Below are 27,500 nucleotides of genomic sequence, written 5' to 3' on the forward strand. Positions count from 1 at the left end.
AAGTAGCATCGGGCACTTCCCAATAGGTGTGTGTGTGTTCTTTTGTGTGTGTTTATGTGTGTACGTCTGTGCATGTATATGTGTGTTTGTGTGTATACACAAAAACACATCAACTGAAGTTTCCAGGCACATGAACATCCAATGGATAATATGCATTTGTGCATGTAACATATGACAATCTGTGTATGGGTTTCCCACTATTTTGTCCATGGAATTGCTTTCCATACAAGTAACACATAATATGGGAAGCAGTCCTGAATCATTTATAGCACAACCCAATACATTCTACTCAGAAGAAAGCCCCATTGAACTTAGTGGGACATCACCATGATGGAACAGTGTAGAAGGAGTGTTTAGGAAACCTCATGTGCTTGCTATGGAGTCTTCAGGAGCTGTGCACACTGAGGTTAAATGTTAACATATTTCTCTGTACTGCATTAGAAAGAAGACATGATGAGCAGATTAGATGTCAGTCAGTCTTTCGATGGAGATATTTTAGATGTGGGGAATGTGTCTACAGACCTCTCCAGAAACAGATTTTTTTGTTTGTTTAGTCAATGTTCAGATGGACATGATGTCCAATGACTGTATTTTGCAACAAATCATGTTGCTATATTGACTGGAATCTTTTGATGCAACAGAGACCACAAATTTCCTTTCATGCACAAGTGTACAGCTATTCTAGAATCCAATAAAATAATGAACTAGTGCATATTGAATGTAATCAATGTGTATATTTGGTAGGATCATGTCTGCATTTTCAATACTGGACCTATAAGCAAAGCAGGAGCTGCTCAGTCTCTAAAATTAGGGACAAATTAGAGGCTTTGGACAAAACACAATATTTTTCTGACCCATTTACAGCTTGTTTGTGATGATTTTTTTAGTACAGTGGTACGTCGGGTTGCATACGCTTCAGGTTACATATGCTTCAGGTTACAGACTCCGCTAACCCAGAAATAGTGCTTCAGGTTAAGAACTTTGCTTCAGGATGAGAACAGAAATCGTGCTCTGGTGGCGCAGCAGCAGCAGGAGGCCCCATTAGCTAAAGTGGTGCTTCAGGTTAAGAACAGTTTCAGGTTAAGAACGGACCTCCGGGTGTAAGGAGGCTGAAGGGACATTCTTTCACCTTTGGTGGACTTGTCCAAAAGTGAAGGCCTTCTGGGAAATGATCTACAATGAGTTAAAAAATGTGTTTAGGTACACCTTTCCTAAGAAACCAGAGGCCTTCCTCCTGGGCATTGTGGACCAAAAGGTGTTAAAGAAGGATAGAACACTTTTTATGTATGCAACTACAGCAGCAAGAATACTCATTGCAAAATATTGGAAGATACAAGATCTTCCCACGCTGGAAGAGTGGCAGACGCAGTTGATGGACTATATGGAACTGGCTGAAATGACTGGCAGAATCAGAGATTTGGGAGAAGAGACAATGGAAGAGGACTGGAAGAAATTTAAGGACTATTTACAAAAACATTATAAGTTGTATGAATGTTAAGAATCTGCATGATTTGGAAATTTTAGCTCCTGCAACTAGATTGGGAAAACAGAAAATTAAGTTATAAGCAAGAAAAAGTTGAAATTTAAAGTTATTTTATGTATTATTTTAAGGTATAAATAATTGACAAAAGGTACTTTAAATTTAGAAGTAAAATATTTTGAAAGATATAAACAAGATACGAAACAAGGTAATAATTTGCTGATATGTTTATTGTAAAGAACGCAGGGTGAGGGAGATGTGGGGAAGTCCAGTTAGTAACGTAAAAATGCATTTTGAAAGTTGGATTATTTTTCTTTTTTCTCTTTTTTGGTTTGTTCTTTTTTCCTTTTCTGTAAATTGAAAATGTAATAAAAATTTTATTAAAAAAAAAAAAAAGAACGGACCTCCGGAACAAATTAAGTACTTAACCCGAGGTACCACTGTAGTTCTTTGCTGGTCCTCAAATTCCAGATGATACTATCTTACACATTATAGAGTCCATTGGGTTTAGAGAATTGTGTTCCCTAGCTACTTTGAACAAAACTAGACATTTTCCTGACCAATTTATGAGCTTTTTGTGATGATGGTATTCTAGCTAGTAGTGGCTGTCCTCTGCCCCAGAGACAGTTGCAATCCCCAGTTGTAAAGGGATTTCCCATCTTTGTACTCAAGACTGGTGCTTATGAGATTGCTGGCAGATGTCATTTCCGGGATGCCAGAGCAGCTGTTACCCAACTGGTTTTTGAGAAAAGCCCCCACATCCTCCTCACCTACCGTAAACAGCTGACATCATCCTCACCCATCACAGCTGAGAGATGCATCCTGGGAGGGTGATACTACATTTCAGATCTCCTCAATAGGCACATTTGCGAGGGCTTCTGAGCTTCACCATTCAATTCTGCTGGTAGAGACACTTTTCATGGCCATGGTGTGCACCCAGGCGAAAGAAAGGACAGGGCTCCTATACCTTTCATCGCTATATAAAAGAGGGTATTTTAGCAGATGTTGCTTTCATGAAGAGAGTTGGCTGCTGAAAATCTTTCTTCTACACAAGTATTAAAAGTGCAGGGGTTCCAACCTCAGTTGCATCCGACCAGTGTTCGAAATTCCCATTGTTCCAGGTGTGTTTTGTGACAGGGAATTTCATAAACACGAGCAGTTTCTGAGCTCTGGTCCACAGTACTGCGTCTAAGATTTCAGATTAAAACTGCCACTTCTGGCCCTGAGGGTGTGGGAGGAGAAATTCCTCCCCGCTCAACTTCCAAGAGATCACTGCAGCATCAGGCAAGCTGATAGGTTCCGCCTCTCAGCTGGCCGTACAGAAAGGCAGCGTTTCGCTCTCGGTGGCCTCGAAAAATGAACACAAGTTTTCAGCTGCAGTTCATTCATTTCCAGCTTTGTGTTCTTGTTATAAAAAGGGCGTCTAGACATTCTGTTGTTGCACCCATAACCTAGGTTTAAGGTGCCATTTAGCTCCTAGCTTTCGTATCTCTGTTTCTAACACTGCATCTGATCACTCTTGTAGAGGCATCTTGCTTTTTTTCTCACCCAGGACAGGACACCTCTTCTGAGATGGTGCCTGCTGCCTGTGCATCATTTCAGCAAATAAATCATGCTTTATCTCATTCTTCAGAGCTATTATTTTAATCATTTGCAGATGCCTGTAGTTTTAATCACTTCTGCAGTTAAGCAAACAAGGCTGCAACCCTATCCACACATTCTAAGTCAGTGGGGCTGCTTTCTGTGTAGGCATGGTCCCTGCCTTTATATTTATTTAATTACCTGACAGGCCTAATATGTTTACAGGTACAGACTATGCTTCCTTCACAGGCTCTGCATTTCCTCTGCAGCTGCCACTGGGAAACCTCTTGCTTAAGAGATTTCATTGAAGCAGCCTTTTGCAAGAACAGCAGGAAGCCTGCAGAGGGGAACAAATGGTTGGCTAAGAGGCATCTCCCTTGTCCACTGTTGCACCCAGTTGCCTCACAGTTGCAGACAAGAGAGAAAGAGCAGGATGGAGGATGTGCTGAATGCACATTTTCTTATTCTTCAACTCTCTAGGGCCAAGTGCTTTTAGGCAATCTGTTTCAGCTAAGATTGCCATATCTTTTTTTTTTTTTTACCAGCTCCTCCCATGCTTTTTGGTCGTGCTAGTCTTTATGCCATGGAAATCTTTGCAGATCCAGCTGCTGTTAAAAGCACAGAGGAAGAAAGGTGGTTCTCCATCCTGGTTTGAACTATGTGAAAGGCAGTATAGAAATATTGCAGATTATAAATAAACTGGAGTAGCCACTCCATTTTATGGGAAGAATACAACCTTAGACTGGCACTATTTAAAAAAAATAGGGCAGGGAAAAGCTTACAGGGGTTGCCAACCTCTTCAGGACAATGGGTCCATTTTGAAATCTGAGAAAGTGTCATGGACATAGTTCTTATTTCTCATAAGGCAAGGCTAATCAGGCTCCTTCTGCACAATGCATTTAAAGCAGAATCAGCCACTGCTTCCCCCAAAGAATCTTGGGAACTTGTGATGTCACTAGACCCTGCCCTGTGAGTTTTAGAGTTTGGATGCTGCTGACTTGACAACTCTAGGGAAGGATCTCTTGGGCAAAATGGGATGGTAACCAAGTCATGTAAACGGCAGTTAACTCCTGTTGCGTACGACTCTGGGGTTGCGGCGCTCATTTCACTTTACAGGCTGAGGGAGCCAACGTTTGTCCACAGACAGTTTTTCTGGGTCTTGTGGCCAGCATGACAGAGGCCGCTTCTGGCAAAACCAGAGCAGCGCACAGAAATGCCATTTACCTTCCCACTGGAGTGGTACCTATTTATCTACTTGCACTGCATGCTTTCAAACTGCTACGTTGGCAGGAGCTGGGATTGAACAACAGGAGCTCACCCCATCGTGGGGATTCGAACCGCTGACCTTCCGATCGGCAAGCCCAAGCGGCACAGTGGTTTAAACCACAGCGCCACCCACATCCCTCCTGACATTCACATAGAGAATATAATAGTGCATTTCAAATGCCACAGGTAGCTTGATCCACCAGCTTTCCCTCCCAGCCACCTTGTTTGCTAAAGTAAGGCATGGGGAGAGAGACAGACTACATTTTAATGTCGCTGTTTCTGCAGCAGCTGACACATATTGACATTTTTGTTGTTGTTATGGATTCCTTTGCTAATATAGAGAAACATAACACTACAAAATATGTTTTATTGCACAAAAAAGGAAGGAAAAGAACTAACACAAAAACCACCCAGATGATTTTCTTTAAAATTTAATTTCTGAATGCTCCACCCCATAAATAATCATTTCTTCCACAGCAATTACATGATTCAATTATGGATTCCAGTTTCCAATAGTGATCTTCAGAGTAAAAATAAAGTACAGTGAACTGGGGACATGACACCTGCCATCCATGGTGGCGATGGGGACTCCTCCCCTCCCATAATTCTTCCTGATCTTCCCAGCTACCTCAGGAGTTCCCACCACCTGCAGTAGGAAACAGTACAGTAGGAAGCAAAATGCTTCCTTGGACTAGCTTGGGAATTCGGCGTAGCCACAGCATTATCCCACAAAATTTCTCCTTCTGTGATGCTGCTGAGAGAGAACAGAGCAACTGCTCATGAAGTCACGCACTTTCAGATCCCATGTTTGCCAGCTTCCATATGCTCAACTTTAACGATGGACTCAGTTCATTGGGACAATGCCCTTATCCATGCTTCATGTGCTTGCTGTCCCCAGCACCTCCAACCAACCACAGCAACTGTTTGTTGGGTCAACACATGGTATCCCGCAAAGGAGAAGTTTGGGAAATATTCAGCTGTAGGGGCTGAAGGCAAATGGCTGAACTGAGTGCCTAGCTGCATGCCTCACAGAAACGCCAGATAAAAACAGACTTCTAACTAATAGTGTTGGATCTGGAAAGAATGAGAGATGCTCCTACACCACTGGAACCCGCTGAATATTTAGAGTCATCCCTGATACAAATTTAATTTCTAAGCCGTTTATCATTACGATGTCCCTGACTGCCACCATATGCTCCTCTTCATTTGGAGGAGCCTGCAACCAATGCCCAAACAGAAGTCACATCCATTCCCACATGACACTCAGGGAGGGAGCCATTTTCTGGACTTGCAGTGTCTGTACCACTGGGTGGAATGGGCTGCCTTGCTGAGCCCTCTGAGTCTGGTCAGGTGCCCTGGCCATTTCTCTTCTGGTAGCAGGGAAGGCAGCAGCGCTCCTTGTGCCCACTGCTCACCGAGCAGGCATGACACACCATGCTCCGACACAACCTGAGAAAGCGAATGAGAGAGTGCGCACAGGAAACCACTTTGTTAATGTTTATTAACGACATGTATGCTTATGCTTTATATAATGCTTCTTAAAAATATGTATCATATCTCTCAAATTCTGTTCTGTCCTTTTATTTTTGAAATTAAGTAAGCAGTGTTTTTAACCCAGTTGGACTGAAAATTTAAGTCGTGAGCTTTAAAGAGCAACATTTGATAAGAAATAGTTCTAGCCCTAGTGACAACAGGGCAACCAGAATGGAACAGTTACCTTTCTGTGTGTGTCTGCATGAGAGAGATTTCCCTTACAGAGGGCTAAGAAGCAAACAAGATTTGCTGTGCGTGTGAACTGTGATGCAAGCAATCTGCATTCTGTTACTTTTAAAATGCAGAAGCTGTGGGCCTATGCAAATGGAGGACATTTCCATGCACATGGAGAGAACAATTTCAAGACAAGTTAAATCTGGATCTTGACAGAGCAGAATGCTGTTTTCACAAGTCAGTTGGCTTTATGGATTCTATGGGAAAGAACTTTTGTTCGTCAGGCTATGTGACTATAAAAACAGATCCCTCTTAATGCCAATTTGGAGAAGACACCAATTCACAAAGAGGATTGCAAATTTGGAAAATAATTGCACAACAGAGATTTCAAAAGGCAAGATGTAGGGGCAAAGGAAGGCTAACTGGCACCTGGTGCGGGGGGGGGGGGCGGGGGGCGGCAAAGCACCTGGTGGTGTATGTACCGTATGTACAGCATATGCGCATGCGTCATATGTACGGTGCATGCATGGCACCACTACGTGCTGCACATGCACCAACAGGCGGTTTGCTGACAGCGGTGCTTGAGTGCCGTATGGATGGCGGTGGGGTCCTCTGCTTGTGGTTGTAGCTCTGAGAGAGCTGGAGCTGCAAAGCCGCGCGCAGCCGATGGCTAGCAGGTAGGCTTACCTTGCCTGCCGCTTTGCAGTTCCCCCCTTTCCCCGGCTCGCTGTAGGCTTGGGAGTCATGGGGGGCAGGGCCTGAATGTCACCCCCGTCAAGATGGCACTTGGAGCATGCTGTACCCACCGTACCCACCTTGCTCCGCCTCTGGCAAGATGTGACCATGGCACTTCTTTCTCCCGCCTTACTTATTTTTCCTAATTTTATCAGGCTCCTTTGCCAGGACACTCTTTTCTGTATGTACTTCCTCACTCCTTGGTGTGTTACAGATAGGTAGCCGTGTTGGTCTGCCATAGTCAAAACAAAATAAAAAAATTCCTTCCAGTAGCACCTTAAAGACCAACTAAGTCAGTTCTTGGTATGAGCTTTCGTGTGCATGCGAAGAAGTATCTGAAGGTATCTGAAGAAGTGTGCATGCACACGAAAGCTCATACCTAGAACTAACTTAGTTGGTCTTTAAGGTGCTACGGGAAGGAATTTTTTAATTTTGTTTTGTCCTTGGTGTGTGTGTGTGTGTGTGTTTGTGTTTGCGTGTGTATTGGGGTTAGTGTGCTAGGTTGAGTAATTCCTTCACTTTAATCTCTATTTCTCCTTTTCAGTGTTTTTCTTCACAAGGGTGAGAACATCCAAAGCTGTGTAACATTTTGTTAGGCAACAAAGTTTTGGACTTTCATTTTTGGTCTGGTTCTTTGTCCATATATTCCCTTGCAAAGGAAGACCTCAGGTTTTGGTCTGGTTGTTTATCTTTATATCCTTGCATTCCTTTTTCCGAAGAAAGCATCCTATGCTGTGCATTTCAGGCCTGATCAATTTTGGCAAGCAGACCAAAGCTGTTATTTAAAGTTCACTATCCAGTTCCATCGCCAAACTGTAACAACCTGACATAAAGGGCAGGGCTAAAAATCCAGACCTGCTCTGAACAGTCATGATAATGCACTACACACATTATGACTAGGGGTCTTAAAAGCTGGAAGTGGCTTGGTCCTCTTGGATCATTGACAGGGCCTGTCTATAGATGCCTCTAGACACAATAAGATGGCAGATGGCTGGCATGTCACCAGCACTGAACTTTCAGAGCATCTAGCTGCCCTGTAAACAAAGAGTTTATACAAGTTTTTAAAGGCAAGGGCAGGAGATTTAAAAAGTAGAGAGATGATAGATCTGATTGGGGATGTGTGTCCCATCATGTTAGGCCCTGCCACTGCATCACCCCTCTTCTACAACTAGGGAGCTGGAGACCCTTCATTAGTAAACAGCAGCTGTAGAAAGGAGAAGTCGTGATCCAAAACAAGACATTGTGGTTTTTACAAACAAGTGAGCATGGGAAGAACTGACGAGAAATGGGAAACATCATGTGAGACACAGCCTGGGCACCTGAAATTGTTGACAGCTAGCTTTCTCACACTATGGGATGATGGTACAAGGAAAAAGATACAAAAAGAGGCTTTTGAGATGGAGAGGATATGAGAGTGTGGTTTTAGGGTATTGCCACTTAATTTATGATGTGCTTGTTCACTTGTTTCAGGTGAAAAGTCCGAGTTGATCAGAAACTGAATATGAGCTATGGTGCAGCTGACTAAAAAGCTAATGCAAATTGAGGCTGTAGTAACAGAAGAATGGTGCCTAAATCTCAAAAAATGATCAGCCCTTTTTGCATCTCAGTGCCCTTCAATGATATGCATAACTTATCTAATATTACCAACGGAGATATACGTCAGCTCTCTCCAGAGGTCCCCGCATGCAAAAGGACACACTGGGATGTTCTGCCACTTGATGGTGTCACATTCTCACCTAGACCAAAGAGACCCATCTGTACCCATCTGCAGGGGTATTCTTCACTGGGGAGGGCCATTCTCTGGTTCAGCCCCCTTTTCCCACATGCTGTGGGATCCAGTAGGGCAGAAAAACAGAACAGGGGGAGGAAAAAGCATAATTCCTGGCTAAAGTTCTGTTTACTTTTGACACACTTACAGTGCTGGATTTATGTATAAGCTAAACAAGTTATAGCTTAAGGCCCTACTCTCTTGGGGCTCCCAAAATTTTTTAAGGAAAAAACAACTTGATGTACATTTCCAGAAGATAAGATAAAAAAACAAATAAAACCTACATACAGCAACTGTGGCAAATGGCTTTAGATACCTATTAGGTCCATAAATTACCATGTAGCATATATTCAACACAAAAAACAGTGACAATTTGTTGTTGACAAAGTACAGCTAGACATATAAAGGGCCCCATTACCTTCAGTAGTTTAGGGCCTCATCAAACCTAAATCCGGCCCTGCACACTTGGTCCTCCTCACTGAACACAAGTTATTTCTTTTATGCAGTGGCTCTCCATTTGTAAAATGTTCTCCCTGGGAAGGCTCGCCTGGCGCCTTCATTACACTGAACCAAGCAGCCTCTTCTCCCAGGCCTTTGGCTAATTAAACAGCCTATGTCATTTCAAATGTGTTTGTGGGAGAGGGACTATTGGTTTGTTCTTGTTCTTATCATGTATTTTGTGTTCTCATTTTGTATTTTTATGTTGTGAACTGCCCTGTGATATGCGGGTGATGGGCAGAATATAAATTTAATTAATAACAACAACAACAACAATAATAGGACAGACGTTACCTGCACTGGTATCGGCGTGACATGAGCCTGAAATCCTTTTTGCACTGAACACACACCCCTGGGTTCTGAGGAGCTGGAGATACTGTTGTGGAGGCAATGCCTTCTGTCTTTTGCCACAGGGCATCTTTTTCCCTGAAGAAGAAAAGGGAGGACAGAGAAATTTACTTTTTCTAGCTCTATAGGCAGCTAATGACCGCCACCAGCCCATGACAAAAGATGGAGCCTTTTAAGAATTATAGATAATCTCTTGAAGCCCATTGTCAATTCAAGAAATGCACTCAATGTGTTTTACAAGCTGATCCTATGTAGTTTGAAGTGAGTACCAATGCAGCTCACAGATTGCAGTTGTATTGATCTTAATGAACTGAATACTACGCTTTGTATTGCTATTCTGTGGTGCTTGTATGTGTGTTGCTCTTTATCACTGCGCTGCAGCTGAGGATTCCAGCTGGGAAGATGAGACTCTAGCTGGTCTCTAGCATATCTAGTGTGTTTTGATCTTTGTGGCGTCCCCCCACCCCAGTCCCCTAGTCTGCATTTCCAAAGCCAGCAGCATGAAGGGAGTGCGGCTCCCTTCTCCTCTGCTCCTCATGGACTCAGTTTACTCACCGTAGTAACTCCAGCAGTTTTCCTTTCATGTTGCAAATAGTCTCCCCCTGTTCTGACAGCTCCCCTTTGTACCTCTTCTCCTTCTCCTCCGATTCCTGTCGGCTTTTCTCCAGCAAAAGCAGCAACTGTTCTTTTTCCTGCTGAGACCTAAGCAGGAGGAAAGGAAACTACTGAATACATACACACTGTGAACATCTGTTGTTTCGAACCACTTTAATTGCAATGGCCTGTTTCAAAGAATCCTGGAGTAATATATGATTTCTTCAGCATTTCCTTAACACAGGACCTGGAGCACCTGAAGGGTACTCACGATTCTTTCTTTGCAGCTGAATCATCTGACATTTTATGACATCAGGTGATTGGCCAGATCTAGTTCCCTATCTCTGCTTTATAGGAGCACAGGAAACTGACTTACACCAAGTCAAACCAATGGTCCATCTATCTCAGTACAGTGACCGGTAGCAGTTCTGCAGGGTTTGAGGCAGGGGTCTTCCTAGTCCTACCGGAGATGGGATATGAACTCTTCTCCGTGCAAAGCACCTGCTCTCTCCCTGAGCTACAGACCTTCCCTTAAACCTACCATCCAATGAAATAGGCTCATGCTCTCACCGGCTCAGCTGCTCCATCAGCTGCATCATCGTTTGTTCCTTGGCAGCAAACATTTGCTTTGCTTGCTGCACATCAGCCGTCATTTTCTTCAGATGGTGAGTTAGACACTGAGGGGAATCAGGTAAAGGGGGGGGGAGCACAATAGAAAATCAGTGGGTCCCAGTTAGAGAGATCACACAGACCCAGGAGCATGCAACTGTGGGGGTATTGCCAAGGCTTCAAATTCGACTGCTGCGTTTTCAAGACTGTAGCAGCATCTGCAAAATGAAGTTGCTGGGGCAGCACTCCTTCAGAAAATGCCATTGGTAATGGACTGCTAAACTCCAGAACTTACTTAGCTGCTTTTTTTGCCCAGCACTCTAAATGAGCCTATATTTTTGCTCACAATACTTTCTGGCCTGGAGCTTCACCAGCACACCAGGACCTTGCATAGAAAAAATGGTTTTACTTTTTTCTGATACACACACTGTTTGTTCCTGTCTCCAATGGTCCCCCCCCCCCGAAATAATGCTACAGAAAAACGTAGCTTTTAAGTTAATGGTTTGATTTTATTTTTGAAAAAATAAATCAGAATTAGGGGATTGGTTTTTAGAGACCAAATGTTTAGTTTCAATTTCCAGATTTGAGTATTGAAATTCAAGTTTTGTCACATAAATTTGAGGATTGCCTAAAATCTGAGTCCTAGATGAAACTCTAGATTCATCCCAAATTTAAGAGTTCAGCACCTGACATATAAAACTCAAACTTCATAGTTATTTTGACTTGCCATACATGTGAACTAGTCAACATGGTGCCCACCATATGTGGTTGGACTCCAACTTCCAGCATCCCTGGCCACTGGCTACACTGGCTAGGGCTGATGGGAGTTGGAGTCCAACAGCTTCTGGAGGCCACCATGTTGACTACCTCACAGACTTTCTCTCACTGGAGAAGAGGGATGCCAGTTGCAGGCAGTGCCTCCATATGGTCAGGATCAGTAGCACACCATTTCTCAACTATCATGTATCTTCACATTGTACATGGAACATGAGTCCCTTACCTTCCCATGGGCTTCTGCACTAGGCTTAGCACCGGCCCCTTTCTTGACAGGACTTACCGCATCTTGCAGCCCATCAACCTGAAGAAACTCTGTGTTCATTGGCCGTGACCCTGCTCCTCCATGGCTGTTTTCCTCAGCGATGCCCCTCTTCCTGACCAGGTCCCTGCCTTTTTCATCTCTGGCCCCGCAGGCCGAGTCCAGCACAGTGAAAGGAGGAGGCCATGTCCTCTCTAGAGCGCCTTCCTCCCTGGGCCATTCCCAGCCCTGCTCCAAGTCTTTGCTCAGCTGCTCCGCCATGTTTGTGGCCCACATCTTCTCCTGTTCCAGTTGTTCCAGTTGATTTCTCAGCTGCAGGCACTCTTCCCTGAGGGCTGAGGCCACTACTTCATTTGTCTCCTGCAAGGATGTCTGTTGTGCTTTGCTGGTGGCCTTGAGCTCCTCCAGCTCTTTCCGAAGCTGTGTAGCCTCCTGTGTCCATCCGTCCAGAGCAGAAGCCATGCTCTCAGCTTGCATTGCCAAGGCCTCTCTTTCTTTGAGGGCTTGCTGCAAGGTGGCCCGCAGCTGCTGCCTCTCCTCTTGTAGTGTGGCCACCTCCTTTTCAAAAGTTCCCAGCTGGTTCCCTAGTTCCTGCAAAGTCCTTTCATGCCTGGCCTGCTCCTCAACAGCTTGAGCTTCCAGCTGAGACTTCTTGCTGGCCGCTTCCTCTAAATGAGCCTCCAGCGTAGTGTTTTTCTCCAGGGCGTCCTGTAGCTGGGCCAACTGGCTATTCAACTCTCTTTGCAAACCCTGAGCTGCTTCTTCCTTGACCCTTAGGACCTTCACTTGCTCCTCCAGAGATGTCTGGAGAGTGGCAACATGCTCCTGACATGCCGACAGCTCCTTCTGAAGGTCCTCGACCTCTAGTTTTGAAAACACCAGACTTTTCTCCTGGGACACCAGAGTTTCCATAAGAGTCTCCTTCTCCCTCTCTAGTACCTGTATCTCAGCAAGGCTCCTCTCCAATTTCCCCCTTAGAGGACCCCATTCCAACATGGCTGGATGTTCTTCCCTTTCTGCTGGCCTGCAGCTCATGCCTTCTGGCTGCTCCTCATTCATTCCCAGCTGGCCACCTTGGCTTTTCAGAGCTACCACTTGGGCTTCCCACTTCTCCAAGCTCTCTTCGCACGCCTTCAGCTTCTCCTGCAGGACCTGACACCGAGAGACCAGCTGCTGGCGCCTCAACTCTTGGGCCTCAATGTCTGCCAAGTGCTTCCTCCTCTCTGCCTCCAGAGAAATCAGCCTTTGCTCTGCCTCCTCTAGAGACCTCTCAGCGGCATCTCTCTTGGACCAGGCCTCCTGGCATTCGCCAGTCAGGTTGGCAACCTTGTCTTCTGCCTCCCTGAGGGCCTTGATGGTTTTGGCCAACTCCTGCTGCTGTTTTTCCTGCTCATCCATCTTCTCCTTGTGTTGCTGCTCATGTTTTGCCCGCTCCTCTTTCAGAAGCTGGTTTTCCTCCAAAAGGGCTAGTCTCAGAGATGCATTCTCCTCTTGCTGCTGGGCCAACTTTTGCCGCAAAGCAGCAAGCTCCCACATCAGTGTTTTGAAGTCCTGCTTCCACCTGGTGTCACCTTCAGTAGGTGGCCTCTCCATCTTTCCACACAGGCAGTGATCTGAGAGATGAAGCAGGGAACATCGTTCCTCGATGGAAGAGATGCTTCCTGGCTGCTCCTTGCTCAGCTTCTCCACTTGGGTCTGCAGCTCACCATTTCCCTTCTGCACCTCCTTGCCAGCAGCTGGATCCGCTTCCATAAAATGACTCAGCTTCAAGAGAGCACCCATCTGCAGCAGACTGTTCTTCCTGCTTCTCCAGATCCCAACCCATTTCTCCATGGAGTTTTCCAGCCCAGTACTGAGTCGATCATCAACAGTTGGCTCAACAGCATGTTGGTCACTAGTGGTTCTTGGCGAGCTCTCATGAACTTTGGTGGCCCCTTGGTGGTTCCCGCAGTCTCTGTTTGAGTTCCCAACCTATGGTCAACAAACACATAAATTGTTTGGTACAGAGTGATGGGATAAGGCTGGATCCTAAGAAATTAGAGTATTATCAATGAGTGCTAGATTCAAAAGTTGGTTCACAGCCAGGAATAAAGGCCTCTAAACTACAGTGGTGCCCCGCAATACGAACGCCTCGCAAGACGGAAAACCCGCTAGACGAAAGGGTTTTCCGTTTTGGAGGCGCTTCGCTAAACGAATTTCTCTATGGGGTTGCCTCGCAAGACGAAAAAATATTGCGAGTTCCCGCGGTTTCCCCCCCGCTTTTTTTTGCCCTTTCCCTAAGCGCTAAGCCGCTTATCAGCTGTTCCGCTGATAAGCCGCTTCTCAGCTGATCGCTAAAAGCCGCTAGACCGCTAATAGCGCTAATCCGCTAAGCTGTCAATGGGCTTGCTTCGCAAGACGAAAAAACCGCTAGACGAAGAGAATCGCGGAACGGATTAATTTCGTCCTGCGAGGCACCACTGTATTGTGAATGAAAAAAGTGAACAAGAGGCTGAACAACAATCTAAGGTTTGCCAGGTTAGGAGCCCCCTCCCTTTTTAATGTGAGGTAAGATAAAGACAGACACAACATTTGTAAAGTAATGAGGACAGGTTTTGAAGTGCCCCCAGAGTGTTTAATACAAATGTACCCTTTCCTCTCTTAGTGTGAGCTCCACAAAACTGGCTCTGCACATCTGAGGTGAGGAAAAGCCAGCTGTGGAGAGTGTTGATTGGCTACAGCCCATGCCACCACCAAGACACGTTTTCCTAAACCAGGAATGGGGAACGAGTGACCACCACAGCCCTCCTGTGTTTGGGCTGGGAAGGGGTTGCAGGTTCTAGATCCATTTTCATGACAGGGAAATGAAAAGCTCTCAAGGTACACCAGTGAGCCAAAATCATTGCTGGGGTCTTAGGGCAGGAAGTATTTTGCAACGGGATAAGCAAGGAAGTGGGGAATATGTACCTCAGAGGGTGCTTCCTTCTGCTTGGAGTGCATAGAAGCTGGGTTGGAACATCGTGGCAAAACCCTGGAAGAGATCAGAGCAGCAGATTTGCAAGGATGCTGATGATATCCGTATTAGCATCCAGAGATGCACTTAGCCTGTACTAGAAAGTGGGCTTTTGGCAGCTTCAGCTCTCTGGGATCAATTACTAGCTGAAATCAGACAGGTGTCTCCCATGATGATATTTAGGTGCCTAAATGAAGACATTTTTGTTTAGGAAGGCTTTCGCAGAGGTGTAGCCCAGTCGTTTATGGAAGGCCAATTTTATGAAATTGTTTTGTTATTTTTAGTATTTGTATGGCTGTTTTCACTGTTTTAGTTTGCTGAACTGATTCTATTAGTGCAGAGCTTGCATCTCAGTACTTTTTTCTGTTTCTACGAGGTTTACCACTTCCGTGGCTTTATGCTGTGAAGCCGCCTGCAAAATAACAGAAGCTTAGCAGTAGCAGAACAAGACCTGAACCAAATGCTCTGGTGTGAAAACCTTTGAGGAGGGAAGAGCACCTTCTGCTGGTGACAACATGCAACAAAGCTCCTCCCCTCACCCGCTTCCTTCCACTGCCTTACTCAGAAAGCTCAGAGTGGGGAGGCTGTATCTGCATCCATGGAAAATAAGCAGCGCCTGCTACTCACTCAGAGACCATGGGCCACGCAGCATCCAGGTCTCCTCTGCACAGGGCCAGATGAAAGGCCATGCCATCCAGCTCATAGAGGAAGCCCAAGATGTCCGTCCACAGCTTTCGATCCAAGAAAGGGCTGCGTGCGTAGTACCACTCACTGCAAAGAGCAAACCATAAATACATACATAGCAGAGACTTTAAACAAACTCATTGTGCTGGGGGACTCTAACCTTTTGGGGCCCAGGTGCACATTTGGAAATCTAAGAAAATGTCCTGGGTGCCACAAAATGCTCATCTCACAGAGCAAAACTGGCGATGCTCAAACCTCCCCCTTCCCCAAACCAAACGACGACAGCAACAATGGGAAAACTAGCTACATGAACTTCAAAACAAATAACACAGATGCATAAAAGCAGCTGGCCCATATAAATGCATACATAATTTTGTAATGCAGTTATCTTAAAGTTTGTTTGTTTTTTTAAAAAAAGTTTTATATATTCCACTTTTACTAAGATAAGTTGCATGCTGTTTCAGAAACATTTATTGGGAGGTGGTTTATAAATCCTTAAATGAATGAATGAATGAATGGAAAATAATAACAACAACAACCTGCCAACTTTCTGTAAGCCATAGAAGTCTTACTATTTTGAAGAATAAAAAACTGGGAGGGACAGAGAGCCTTGGCATCTACCAGGAGTGCGTGTGTGCATCTCAGGGCACTGTGGTGCCCACAAGTGTCACCTTGGAGATCCCTGTGCTCTCCCAACTTCCCCATCGTTTTGCCCTCTTCCTTTGCACTATGAGGATAGTGTGCAACCTTGTTTTCCTGCATCACAAGCTTCCTCTCCCACTGCCATGCCACTTTCACCCAAGCTCTTACCTGATGACTTCTGGCTCCATGAAACAAAGCTGCAAGGTCTCCGCCAGCTGCCGATGGACCAGGCAATAACGAATGAAAGCACGGCCCTTTCCCACGGCTGTTTTCAGCTACCAAGGGAAACAGATTCACATTCAAAGGTGGGAAAGCCTCCAAGAGTTGCCCTATTCATTAGGTGATTCTTTATTGACACCATCTCTACCCCATCTGGCCTGGCATAAATTCTGGGTTTGGGGTTCAAGAGGAACAATCAAAGGGCTATGCCCACTGCCCCTCTGCATTTGCTGCCTGAGGTGGTCACCACACACTGCCCAATGCTAGGGCCGGCCCTGAAAATATGGCATGATTTCCCTGTGATTATTCAGCAGTTCTTTTATATACTGTTTATACTAATATCTATGCTCCAATGCAATCCGTAGTGGTTCATTAAAAGGGCACACCTGAGCTTTCCCCAACCTGGTGCCCTCCAAATGTTTTGCACTACAACTCCCATCAGCCACACCCAGCCCAAGGCACCAGATTTAGGGGAGGCTTCCTTATCAAATAACCCCTAAGGGCTGTTTGCCCTTGTTAATATGAGCATCCTTTTGATTACTAGAACAAATTATGTGCAGCATCTCCCTGATTCCTGGTCCCTGCTCTGCAGGATCTCCTTCGAATGAGAAGCACTGCCTCAGGCAGACCCTGTTGGCAAGAGACAGTGCCATCACATCGTACTTCTGGGTGGGGAGCATAGCCAGCATTTATTTTAGGGCAGGAATGGGTACATGTGAAGAACTGGGGAAGGAGAAAGGGAGACATGGGCGTAGCTGGGAGGGCAGACTTTATTTTAGGGGGACAGAACCAAGTTACCTGTGATGCAATTGGTTGGTTTATTAAGTATTTTTCTTTATTTACTTGATTGGGGGGGCAGTTGCCCCCCTGGCTATGCCCATGTCCCCCTTTCTTGTTCCCCAATTCTTCACATGTACCCATTCCTGCCCCCAACGCTCACAAGTTGTGGAAATTTATCCCCACAAAGATGCATTTGGAACATTTATTGTGTAGTTTTTGTCATACACTGAAGGTGCAGCTCTGGCCTCTGACAACACAAGATGCAAATTTGAGGATCCACCCTATTCTCTTGACTGTTTTAACTGTTTTTCACATTAAAACAAAATAAAAAAATTCCTTCCAGTAGCACCTTAAAGACCAACTGAGTTAGTTCTAGGTATGAGCTTTCGTGTGCATGCACACTTCTTCAGATACACTGAAACAGAAGTCACCGGACCTTTCTATATAGTGAGAAGGTGGGGAGGGGTATTACTCAGAAGGGTGGTGGGAATGGGTGATTGGCAGATAGCTGCGATGAGCCTGTTGACGACTCTTAACGACTGCAATAGGTCTAACAGGAAAAAGCAAGGGGTGAGAAGGTGAAAAATGGCTTTGTCATGTATAATGAGATAAGAATCCAATGTCTTTGTTCAAACCAGGTCTCTCCATAGTTTTAAGTTTGGTGATAAGTTGCAATTCAGCAGCTTCTCTTTCCAGTCTATTTCTGAAATTCCTTTGTAATAGAACAGCTACTTTGAGATCTTGTATAGAATGTCCTGGGAGATTGAAGTGTTCTCCTACTGGTTTTTCTGTCTTGTGGTTCCTGATGTCGGATTTATGTCCGTTTATTCTTTGGCGTAAGGTCTGGCCTGTTTGTCCAATATAGAGAGCTGAAGGACACTGTTGGCATTTTATGGCATACACAATGTTAGACGATGAGCAATTAAATAGTCCCGAGATGGTATGTGTGATGTTGTTGGGGCCAGTAATGGTGTTGTCCGGGTGTATGTGGCAGCAAAGTTGGCATCTGGGTTTATTGCAGGCTCTGGTGCCAGTGTCCGTGTTAAGTCTGGTTATAGTATTATTGTGGGTTAGGAGTTGTTTAAGATTGGGGGGCTGTCTGGAGGCAATGAAAGGTCTTCCTCCCAGAGCTTGAGAAAGAGAACTGTCATTGTCCAGGAGAGGTTGTAGATCTCTGATGATGCGTTGTACTGTTTTAACTTGGGAGCTGTATGTGATGACTAGAGGTGTTCTGTTATTTTCTTTTTTGGGTCTGTCTTGCAGCAAGTTCTCTCTGGGTATCAGTCTGGCTCTGTTGATCTGTTGTCTAACTTCATCTGCTGGGTATTTTAGTTCTAAAAAGGTTTGCTGTAGATCTCTTAGGTGAGAGTCTCTGTCTGTAGAATTGGAGCAGATGCGGCTGTAACGTAGTGCCTGGCTATATACAATGGACTGTTTGGTATGTTTGGGATGGTAGCTAGAGGCATGTAGATATGTTTGTCGGTCAGTTGGTTTACGGTATAAGGTGGTGTCTATGCGCCCATCCTGTATTTTTATAGTAGTGTCCAAAAAATGTATTTCTTGCATAGATTGATTCATTGTTAGGTTGATGGTGGGGTGAAAATCATTGAATTTCTGGTGGAAGGTGTCCAGGGTCTGTTGACCATGTGTCCAGATGATAAAAATATCATCAATGTATCGCAGGTACAAGAGAGGTTTGAGTGGGTAGGAGTTTAGGAAACGTTGTTCTAAATCCGCCATGAAGATGTTGGCATACTGTGGGGCCATGCGGGTGCCCATTGCTGTGCCGCTGATCTGAAGGAACAGGTCATCACCGAATTTGAAGTTGTTGTGGGTAAGGACAAATTGGCAGAGTTTGGTAGCAAAGTCCGCTGTGGTTTTATCTGAAATGGTATTCCTTATAGCTTGTAAACCATCGTTGTGTGGGATGTTGGTATACAGAGATTCCACATCCATAGTAGCTAGTATAGTATTGTTGGGAAGATTATTTAAAGATTGTATTTTCCTCAGAAAATCTGTGGTGTCACGTACATAGCTGGGAGCACTGATGGCATATGGTTTCAGAACAGAGTCCATATAACCGGAGACACCCACTGTAATAGTGCCAATACCTGAAATGATGGGGCGTCCTAATAAACGGACATAAATCCGACATCAGGAACCACAAGACAGAAAAACCAGTAGGAGAACACTTCAATCTCCCAGGACATTCTATACAAGATCTCAAAGTAGCTGTTCTATTACAAAGGAATTTCAGAAATAGACTGGAAAGAGAAGCTGCTGAATTGCAACTTATCACCAAACTTAAAACTATGGAGAGACCTGGTTTGAACAAAGACATTGGATTCTTATCTCATTATACATGACAAAGCCATTTTTCACCTTCTCACCCCTTGCTTTTTCCTGTTAGACCTATTGCAGTCGTTAAGAGTCGTCAACAGGCTCATCGCAGCTATCTGCCAATCACCCATTCCCACCACCCTTCTGAGTAATACCCCTCCCCACCTTCTCACTATATAGAAAGGTCCGGTGACTTCTGTTTCAGTGTATCTGAAGAAGTGTGCATGCACACGAAAGCTCATACCAAGAACTGACTTAGTTGGTCTTTAAGGTGCTACTGGAAGGAATTTTTTTATTTTGTTTTGACCATGGCAGACCAACACGGCTACCTATCTGTAACTGTTTTTCACATTGTATTTTAAAATGGTTGCAACATGCCCTGGGACCATATAGTGAAGAATGAGTAAGAAATTGAATAAATAATAGTGGCAATACTATTAATAGCATCAGCCAATCTTACTTTGTCGAGGGAGGTGACATGTTGCACCCCTGCATGCACACCACTGTGCAGCCTGGTCAGGATTCGGCTCAGGAAGTCCCAGTAATCTTTCCTTTGCCCAAAGAGGTTTCTCTTTTCTTTCAGATCATACTATAATGACCAAGCGGAGTGGGGGGAAAGCAAAGATAATTTTTATTTACTCATTTGCAGTAGTATTTGTATCCCACACCCAACAATTAAAAAGCAACATGCTGAAAACGCTGGCAGCATTAAGATAAATTCAACAGTGTAAACAAGTTTTGATGGATGCAATAATGGAATACTGAATGGTATATATTTTTTGTAAAATATGCAGGGATTTATGATACGTAAAATGAACCAAGGAAAGAAAAGAAGGGAAGTCACTGATATCTTAAGAATGTAAAACGAGTATTTTAAATTGTAAAACAGAAAGCTTAATAAAATTATATACAGAGGTACCTTGGTTCTCAAACACCTTGATACTCAAACAACCTGGAACCCAAACACTGCAAACCCAGAAGTAAGTGTTCCAGGTTGCAAACTTTTATCGGAAGCTGAACATGCTCAGTTTTGAGTGTTATGCTTCTGTTTTGAGTGCCACACTTCCGTTTTGAGTGTTAAGCAGGTCTGTCTGTTTTTGTGTTTTTGCAGCTCTCTTTTGTGTTTTTGTGGCTGTGTGGAACCCAGTTCAGCTACTGATTGATTGTTTGATTGCAGTCCATTGTTAAAATTGCTTTCATTTTATGGATCAATGGTTTCGTTAGATAGCAAAATTCATGTTAAATTGCTGTTTTAGGGGTTGTTTTTAAAAATCTGGAACAGATTAATTAATTTTGCATTACTTTCTATGGGAAAGCGCACCTTGGTTTTGGAACACATTGGTTTTCGAACAGACTGCTGGAACGGATTAAGTTTGAGAACCAAGATACCACTGTATATTTAAAAAACCCCCAATTAAAATGCAACACCAATCAATAAAGCAACAAGAAGTTACACAGATGTTTCAGTTGCCACCAGTAAAACAACAGACGAGGATACACAGCAACACCACTGCAAGGATCCATGGATAAAAATGTATGGTTCCAAGAAGCCTGAGAAAATGAAGAAGTCTTCACCTGCCACTAGAAAGAGGCTAAGATAGGCTCAAGACCAGTCTCTCTAGGGAGGGGCATCCACCAAAAAGGCGCTTTTCACAGTATCCGCCCATCACACTTTCAAGCCTCCCAAGAACTTAGGGTCCAGGTTTGTTCATGTGGATGTTTTACTGCTTTAAATTGTTGACTTGCCTCTAGATACCAGTTGCTGGGAATTGCAAGCAGGGTGACTGCTGCTGCGTACTGGTCCCACCTGCAGGTTTTCTATGGGCATCAGGTTGCCTATGGTCAGAAGAAGTTGCTGGACTGGATGGACCTTTGCCCTGCTCCAGCAGGGCTTGCCTTGTGCTCTGACCTTCTTGTAAGCTGCTCCGAGCATTGTGACTGCACTGTGTGGGCAGGGCATACATTTGCTTTTGAAAGAACAATAATAGCTAACTAAGTTGGGCCCTTTGCGTTCATATTAATGGGCTCCAGTTGCAGCACAGAAAAAATTGAAACGAACAAAAAACCTGCCCTCTCAGATATTTATCACTCAGCTTAAGATGACACAACCTCGAGGATCACCCGCACTTTGCTACAGAATGCAGAAAAGGTTCGTGGGAAGAGCAGCACCAGAGCAGGGCAGCATGAGTCACATGCTGCAGACTTTGTGGGGGCACCAACATAAGCTGCAGTTTGCACGATGTCTGCTTCTATCACATCATCAACCCAAGTCTGTTAGAGGTGCCTTACCTGCAACAGGAACTCCAACTGGGCACAGAACTGTTGTAGCTCCCGACTCCCATCTGTCACCGGTAGTCCCTGCTCCTGGTAGTTTTTGTTTAACTCGGTCACGGTATCTAGATAAAGAAAAGGGTGCAATTAAGCCACATTCCAAAGCATTAAATGTTCCAGCCCTGCTACCCTACTACGCCCTGTAATGCAGGGCAGGACAATAGGTTTATAGCCAAAATAGCATCTCCGGGAAACAAGAGGGAGATATCTGCAAGCATTGGGGAACCCAGAGATTTGGAGGTGCACATGATAGTTAACACAAGAGGGGAAAGACCCCCAAATCATGTTTTGTATGCATGCGCTCACAGGGAGGTAAGGGAAGAAGCACATAAGAAAATCATGTGCACTTACTCTTTAAGTCTTTGACCACACGAAGAATCTCTTTGTCGCTGGCCATAGCTCTGCCTCAGCTTGCCTACAAAGCAAACAACCATTCATGAGGAGAGGGGTGGAGAGCCTTTTTTGTCCCCTGAGCCCAAGTGTAGCAAGGTTAAAGGTAAAGGACCCCTGGACAGTTAAGTCCAGTCAGAGGCGACTATGGGGTTGCAGCGCTCATTTTGCTTTCAGGCTGAGTGAGCCGGCATTTGTCCACAGACATTTGTCCAGCTTTCCAGGTCTTGTGGCCAGCATGACTAAACCACTTCTGGTGCAATGGAACACCGTGTTGGAAACCAGAGTGCACAGAAATGCCGTTTACCTTCCCACCGCAGTGGTACCTATTTATCTACTTGCACTGGTGTGCTTTCAAACTGCTAGGTTGGCAGGAACAGGGACAGAGCAACGGAAGCTCACCCTGTGGCGGGGATTCGAACTGCCGGCCTTTCGACTGGCAAGCCCAAGAGGCTCAGTGGTTTAGACCACAGCAGCACCCTGGGCAACAAACAAACAAACGGGGAAATATGCACATGGTTGGCTATTACTTGCAGCAATGCTCCACCATGCTCACGGGAAGGCAATATATCATGCTGATGACATTTGATGGTGACTAGCACTACTGCAATGCTAAAGGAAAAACCTGGTGTGCATTTTCCCTGCATCCAGAAAGGACCCAAGATTCTGAGCAATCATTCCTTCCCTAAATACACAAGGAACTAAAGCAACTAGTTTCAAGTGGCCAGAATTGACCAGGCCAGGCCTTTCACAAGGATGTCATCTGCAACTGTAGTGGTATTTTCTGTAGCCTTACCCAGCCCCCAATACAGCCATTTGCTTACAGCTAACACTGCTTCTGCTTCTTTCTACACACATTGCCCCCATTTCCCAGGCTGTGTATGCTCCATACATTTAAAGCACCCCCCTAAGAATCATGCAAGCTTTAGTTTAATACTCACGTAGCTACATTTCCCAGGATTCGTGGGGGGGGGGAGAAGTGCTTTAAACATGCTTTACATGTAGGTATACACTTTTCTTTTCTAAGGCATCTCTGTGGCTCCTTCCATACAGGGCTGTTGTGAAGAGGTGGACTAGGGGACCTGAGCCTTGGGTCTTTTGTGCTGGGGCCCAGACCTCCTGCCTCCTGCCTCCTGCCCACACTTTTGAAAATTATTTTTTTTTTAACTTTGCTTACAGGACAGCTAAAAATACTATGACAAAGCAGACTGCTGGTGAAACCCAGTCACTCACCCTTGCACATGTTAATAATTGAATGGAGTGGGGAAGGAAATTTTGTGTGCGTGTGTGTGTGTGCATGTGAGAGAGAGAGAGAAGGAGAGAGGGAGAGACAGAGAGAGTCACATCTATTCTCAGGACCAACTCTGTAGTGGGAGGAGAAAAACAAGAACACCACTCCCAAAATTGCTCTAGAAAGCCAAACAAACATGCCATTCCTCTCCAGCCATCTAGCACACTTTTCTACTCATAGCTTTGCCTGAGAAATTCTGGCCACACAATAGCAACTGCTACCTGTTTCTCTCCTTTGCCAAAACAGTTGGTACTAAAACAAGTCTTGTGTGCAGATACATGAATTTCCATATGCTCTCATGCAAAAGTTCAATAGGTCCCAGCTCTAAAGTTTCTCTTACATCTAAGCTGAATATTCCCTACTTCCTGAATCCGTGGGGTGTGGGTCTAACCTGAACACACTGTGGCGTGGTGGGCCCTGCCTCACAGACACCTCTTTGACTTGGTTTTTTTCCTGCAACAAATTGAAAATATAATGCTTCAAGAAACTTGAGAACTAGCCACGGTGTCTGCGTGAGATCTTCAGCTTGATATATCAGGGCAGATTTGAGAGTTTTATGCAGATGCAGCCTGCCTCCTGGCACGCCTTGGCCCTTTCCCTGATTTCTCTGCCCTCCTTGGACAAAATCCCACCACTGAACACTGCTACCTATGTCCTTCTGTGTAGCCAGAGGACTGGAGCTCCCACACGTACCTGGAATGAGAGGCTGGATCTCAGCTAAGCACTGCATTAAGCGCTGGTCTCTGTCCTGGTGCCTCAGGACTCATCTGTTTGAGCTCAGGGGCATCTGCTGGCAGCTTCCTCTTTCCTCTGCAAGTCATTGCTTCCCAAAGGCAAAGCATATGAGGAAATCCCCCTGGATTCCAGGCAAGGCAGGAAGGGAGGAGGTCTCATCCAGCAGCGCCCTGCCCACAAGCTACTGTTTCTGGAGTTTAGCCTTAAAAGCAGTGCCGTATTTACATATAAGCTAAACAATCTATAGCAAGCTTCCTCAACCTCGGCCCTCCAGATGTTTTTGGCAGGACCAGTTTTCAGGGATGATGGGAACTGTAGTCTCAAAACATCTAAAGGGCCAAGGTTGAGGAAGCCTGATCTATAGCTTAGGGCCCCACTCTCTTGGGCCCCCCCAAAAAATTAAGGGGGGAAAAACCTGGATGTACATTTCCAAAATATAAGATAAAAAACAAATAAAATAAAACCTACATACAGCAACAGTGTTTTGTGTTGCATAGGCTCCTTAATAGCTTAATAATTATTTCACTATTAATATACTTCTTCTTAATTGTATTTCACTATTAATATACAGTGGTACCTCTGGTTGCAAACGGGATCTGTTCTGGAGGCCTGTTCGCAACATGAAAAGAATGCAACCCGCAGCGGCGCGTCTGCGCACGCGCGGGTTGTGATTTGCCGCTTCTGCACATGCGCGTGATGTCATTTTGCACGTCTGTGCACGCGCAAGCGGCGAAACCCAGAAGTAACCCTTTCCGGTACTTCCGGGTCGCCGCGGGATGCAACCTGAAAAAATGTAACATGAAGCAAACGTAACATGAGGTATGACTGTACTTCTTCTTAATTGTATTTCAGTTCAACAATTATTTTGATAAAAGACATATTTTCTTATGTGCAATTGGCTTTAGATACCTATTAGGTCCATAAATTACCATATAGCATATATTCAACACAAAAAACCCAGCGACAATTTGTAGTTGACAAAGGACAGCTGGACATATAAAGTGCCCCATTACCTTCAGCAGCTTAGGGCCTCATCAAACCTAAATCCGGCCCTGCTTGCAAGCCCGGATTCAAATGCCACAGCGCGGCATTCAGCCCTCGACGGGCAGCCTTGCAGAGAGGAAAGGGAGCAAGACGCCAGGACCGAAAGAAGGGCAAAGCCCTGCTGATCTTTCTCTTTCTCTCTCTGTTCACACACACGCTTTCTCTTTCTCTCTCAAAGCCGGATGACTTGTGCCCTTGTGCCAAAGAGGGGAGCATTTATCCGGTGCTCAAAATTGCACAGGAACCGAAACTGACTACACCGGAGATAGAAACTTCAGCGAAGCCTCTTGCAAGTATCAATGAAGGAGTCCCAACGGTGGAAGATTATTTGCAGGGCGAACGGGTTGTGTGAAAGCGACAGGGGGCTCCACTCTCCCGTGTAAACACTCTCCCGAGCGCAGGCGTTAGGGTCACAATATGGGCCCGGCACTTTGCAATGGCGCGTTGTGTGAGTGTCCCTCGTCTAGGGCAAAGCCAAGCAACAGCCTGGCTGTGAGACTCACCCTCCTGCCTTCGCTCTCCGATCCTTGGCACAGGAGAGGAAAAAGCAGCCTCCGCCTCTCCCGACCTGTACCTGAGGACGGAAACCAGGAAGCAACGCCCACCTTGGCGCAAGGCGTTCCAACCAGCGCCTTTTCCGCAACTGGCGCTGCGGGCGCGCAGCCACCAAGGCTTCCTCTAAGAGGAAGGGCCAAGTCAAAGAGCCGTGTGTGCGCGCGCGCGCGCCTGAGCTGGCAAAATTGAGGCTCTCGACGATGCCGAAGTTGGTTACTAGTTCCCAATTCCTCATTTGTTCCAAATCTAAAAAAAGAAGAAGGAAAAGTTCATTACGTCACACTGAACTCCAAAATCAGCTTTGGGGTTCCCCCACATCATATATCTCTAGGACTGGGGGACTCTCGACTTCGAGGCCATGGGTGTAGCCATGTGATGAGGTGGGAGCTGTCCGGATTTACATATAAGCTAACAAGCTATAGCTTAGGGCCCCACTCTCTTGGGGGCCCCCAAAAAATTTAAAGGAAAGAAAAACTGGATAATTCTTCTTAATTGTATTTCAGTTCAACAACTACTTTGATAAAATATATATATAAAAATAAAAAATTGTCCAGTAGCACCTTAGAGACCAACTAAGTTTGTTCTTGGTATATGCTTTCGTGTGCATGCACACTTCTTCAGATACATGCATGCACACAAAATGCACACACAACTTAGTTGGCCTCTAAGGTGCTACTGAACAATATATATATATATTTCCTCCAGGAGGAAAGCACAGTCAACTACAGTTCCCATCATGCCTGTTTATTGTCCCTGCTGGCTCAGGTTGGTAGGAGTTGGAGTACCAACAATATTTCAAGGGCAGCTGGTTTCCTAATACTGGCCTAAAACCTTAAACTCCTAACAATGTTGCTGTTTAAAGGCTGCCTTTTAAAGAGCATGCCAGAGCATAAAAGCGGACTCTATGCAAGCATGCTCACACATCCGATGAAGAGGACTGTCATCCACAAAAAGCTTATCTGACTATATTATAACATTACAAGGCTGTCATCATGCTGCAATTTGTGTGGCAGCAACGCCAGTGTGACGAGAGACTAGCAGGCACAGGAGCAAGCAAACAATGTGAGTGGCAGCCAGCCTAGGGTAGGGGCAGGTTGTGAGGGAAGGGGGTGGTTTGGGACGAGCTGTGAGGAGGAGAAGGAAAGTCTGTGTAAGCTGCAAGGGTTGCCCAGGTGTAAAAGAAGGGGGTTGGCAAAGTGGATGGCAGGTAGGCAGGGTTGGACACTGTGAGAATAGGATGCTGGACTAAATGTGCCGTTGACCTGATCTGTAATGGCTCTTTCTTTATTGCTTGTACTGCACATTAAAGTGAGTTATTTGTGCATGGTATGGTAGCACCATCTTCTGGGCATAGAGGGGAAAAACAGAAGACTATCTTTCAAAAAGACAAGCCTGGAATCTGTTTATTTCAGAGCCAATGAAAAAGAGGGAGGTAACCCCTCTGGCTAGACTCCTCTTACAAAGAAGATAAAAGTCCAGGCCTCAATAGAGGGGAATTTTAAATATTACAGAGGTGAAGTGCGATTATGCCACTTAGTACAATAGGATCAAGTGAGCCCCAGGGCCCATTTGGCAATCTAAGAAACTGTTGTGGCCACCAAAAAATACAAAATTAAAATTAAAATTGAGGGTATTCAGAAACACACATGGAAATCCAGACAAATCACCTATACTTCTCAAAACAAACAAAACGTAGACAAAAACCAAACAAGCAGACAACCCCCCAAATACAACAAAAATAAAATTTGAGAAGGGTAGTTAGTTTTTGTGGGCACCCAAGGGGGTGTCTGGGAGTGCTGTGTTGGAGACCATGTGGTTAGAGCATCAGACTAGGACTAAGGAGATCTGGATACAATCCCATTTGGCCAGGAAACT

The 27,500-nt window shown here is 45.1% G+C and overlaps 1 protein-coding gene across 2 annotated transcripts; it reads right to left on the minus strand.

The window, feature by feature from the left end:
- Positions 1-4,742: 4,742 nt before the first annotated feature.
- RUFY4 (RUN and FYVE domain containing 4) lies at positions 4,743-25,746 on the minus strand. Of its 2 annotated transcripts, none has more exons than XM_081880172.1 (12): positions 25,574-25,746; positions 21,962-22,025; positions 21,569-21,675; positions 19,740-19,868; positions 16,109-16,215; positions 15,242-15,385; positions 14,569-14,632; positions 11,587-13,593; positions 10,548-10,654; positions 9,939-10,085; positions 9,330-9,461; positions 4,743-5,776 (listed from the first exon to the last, which is right to left on the minus strand). In XM_081880172.1, exons 2-12 carry the CDS (start codon positions 22,005-22,007, stop codon positions 5,674-5,676), a joined length of 3,093 nt encoding a protein of 1,030 aa, XP_081736298.1. In that variant the 5' UTR covers positions 22,008-22,025; positions 25,574-25,746; the 3' UTR covers positions 4,743-5,673. The 2 variants fall into 2 exon arrangements, with proteins under 2 accessions (XP_081736298.1, XP_081736299.1); XM_081880173.1 differs by lacking the exon at positions 25,574-25,746 and adding an exon at positions 25,040-25,527.
- Between the last annotated feature and the right edge of the window lie 1,754 nt (positions 25,747-27,500).

The sequence above is a fragment of the Podarcis erhardii genome (genome assembly GCF_964252035.2).
Source record: "Podarcis erhardii genome assembly, chromosome: 1".
Lineage (NCBI taxonomy): Eukaryota > Metazoa > Chordata > Lepidosauria > Squamata > Lacertidae > Podarcis > Podarcis erhardii.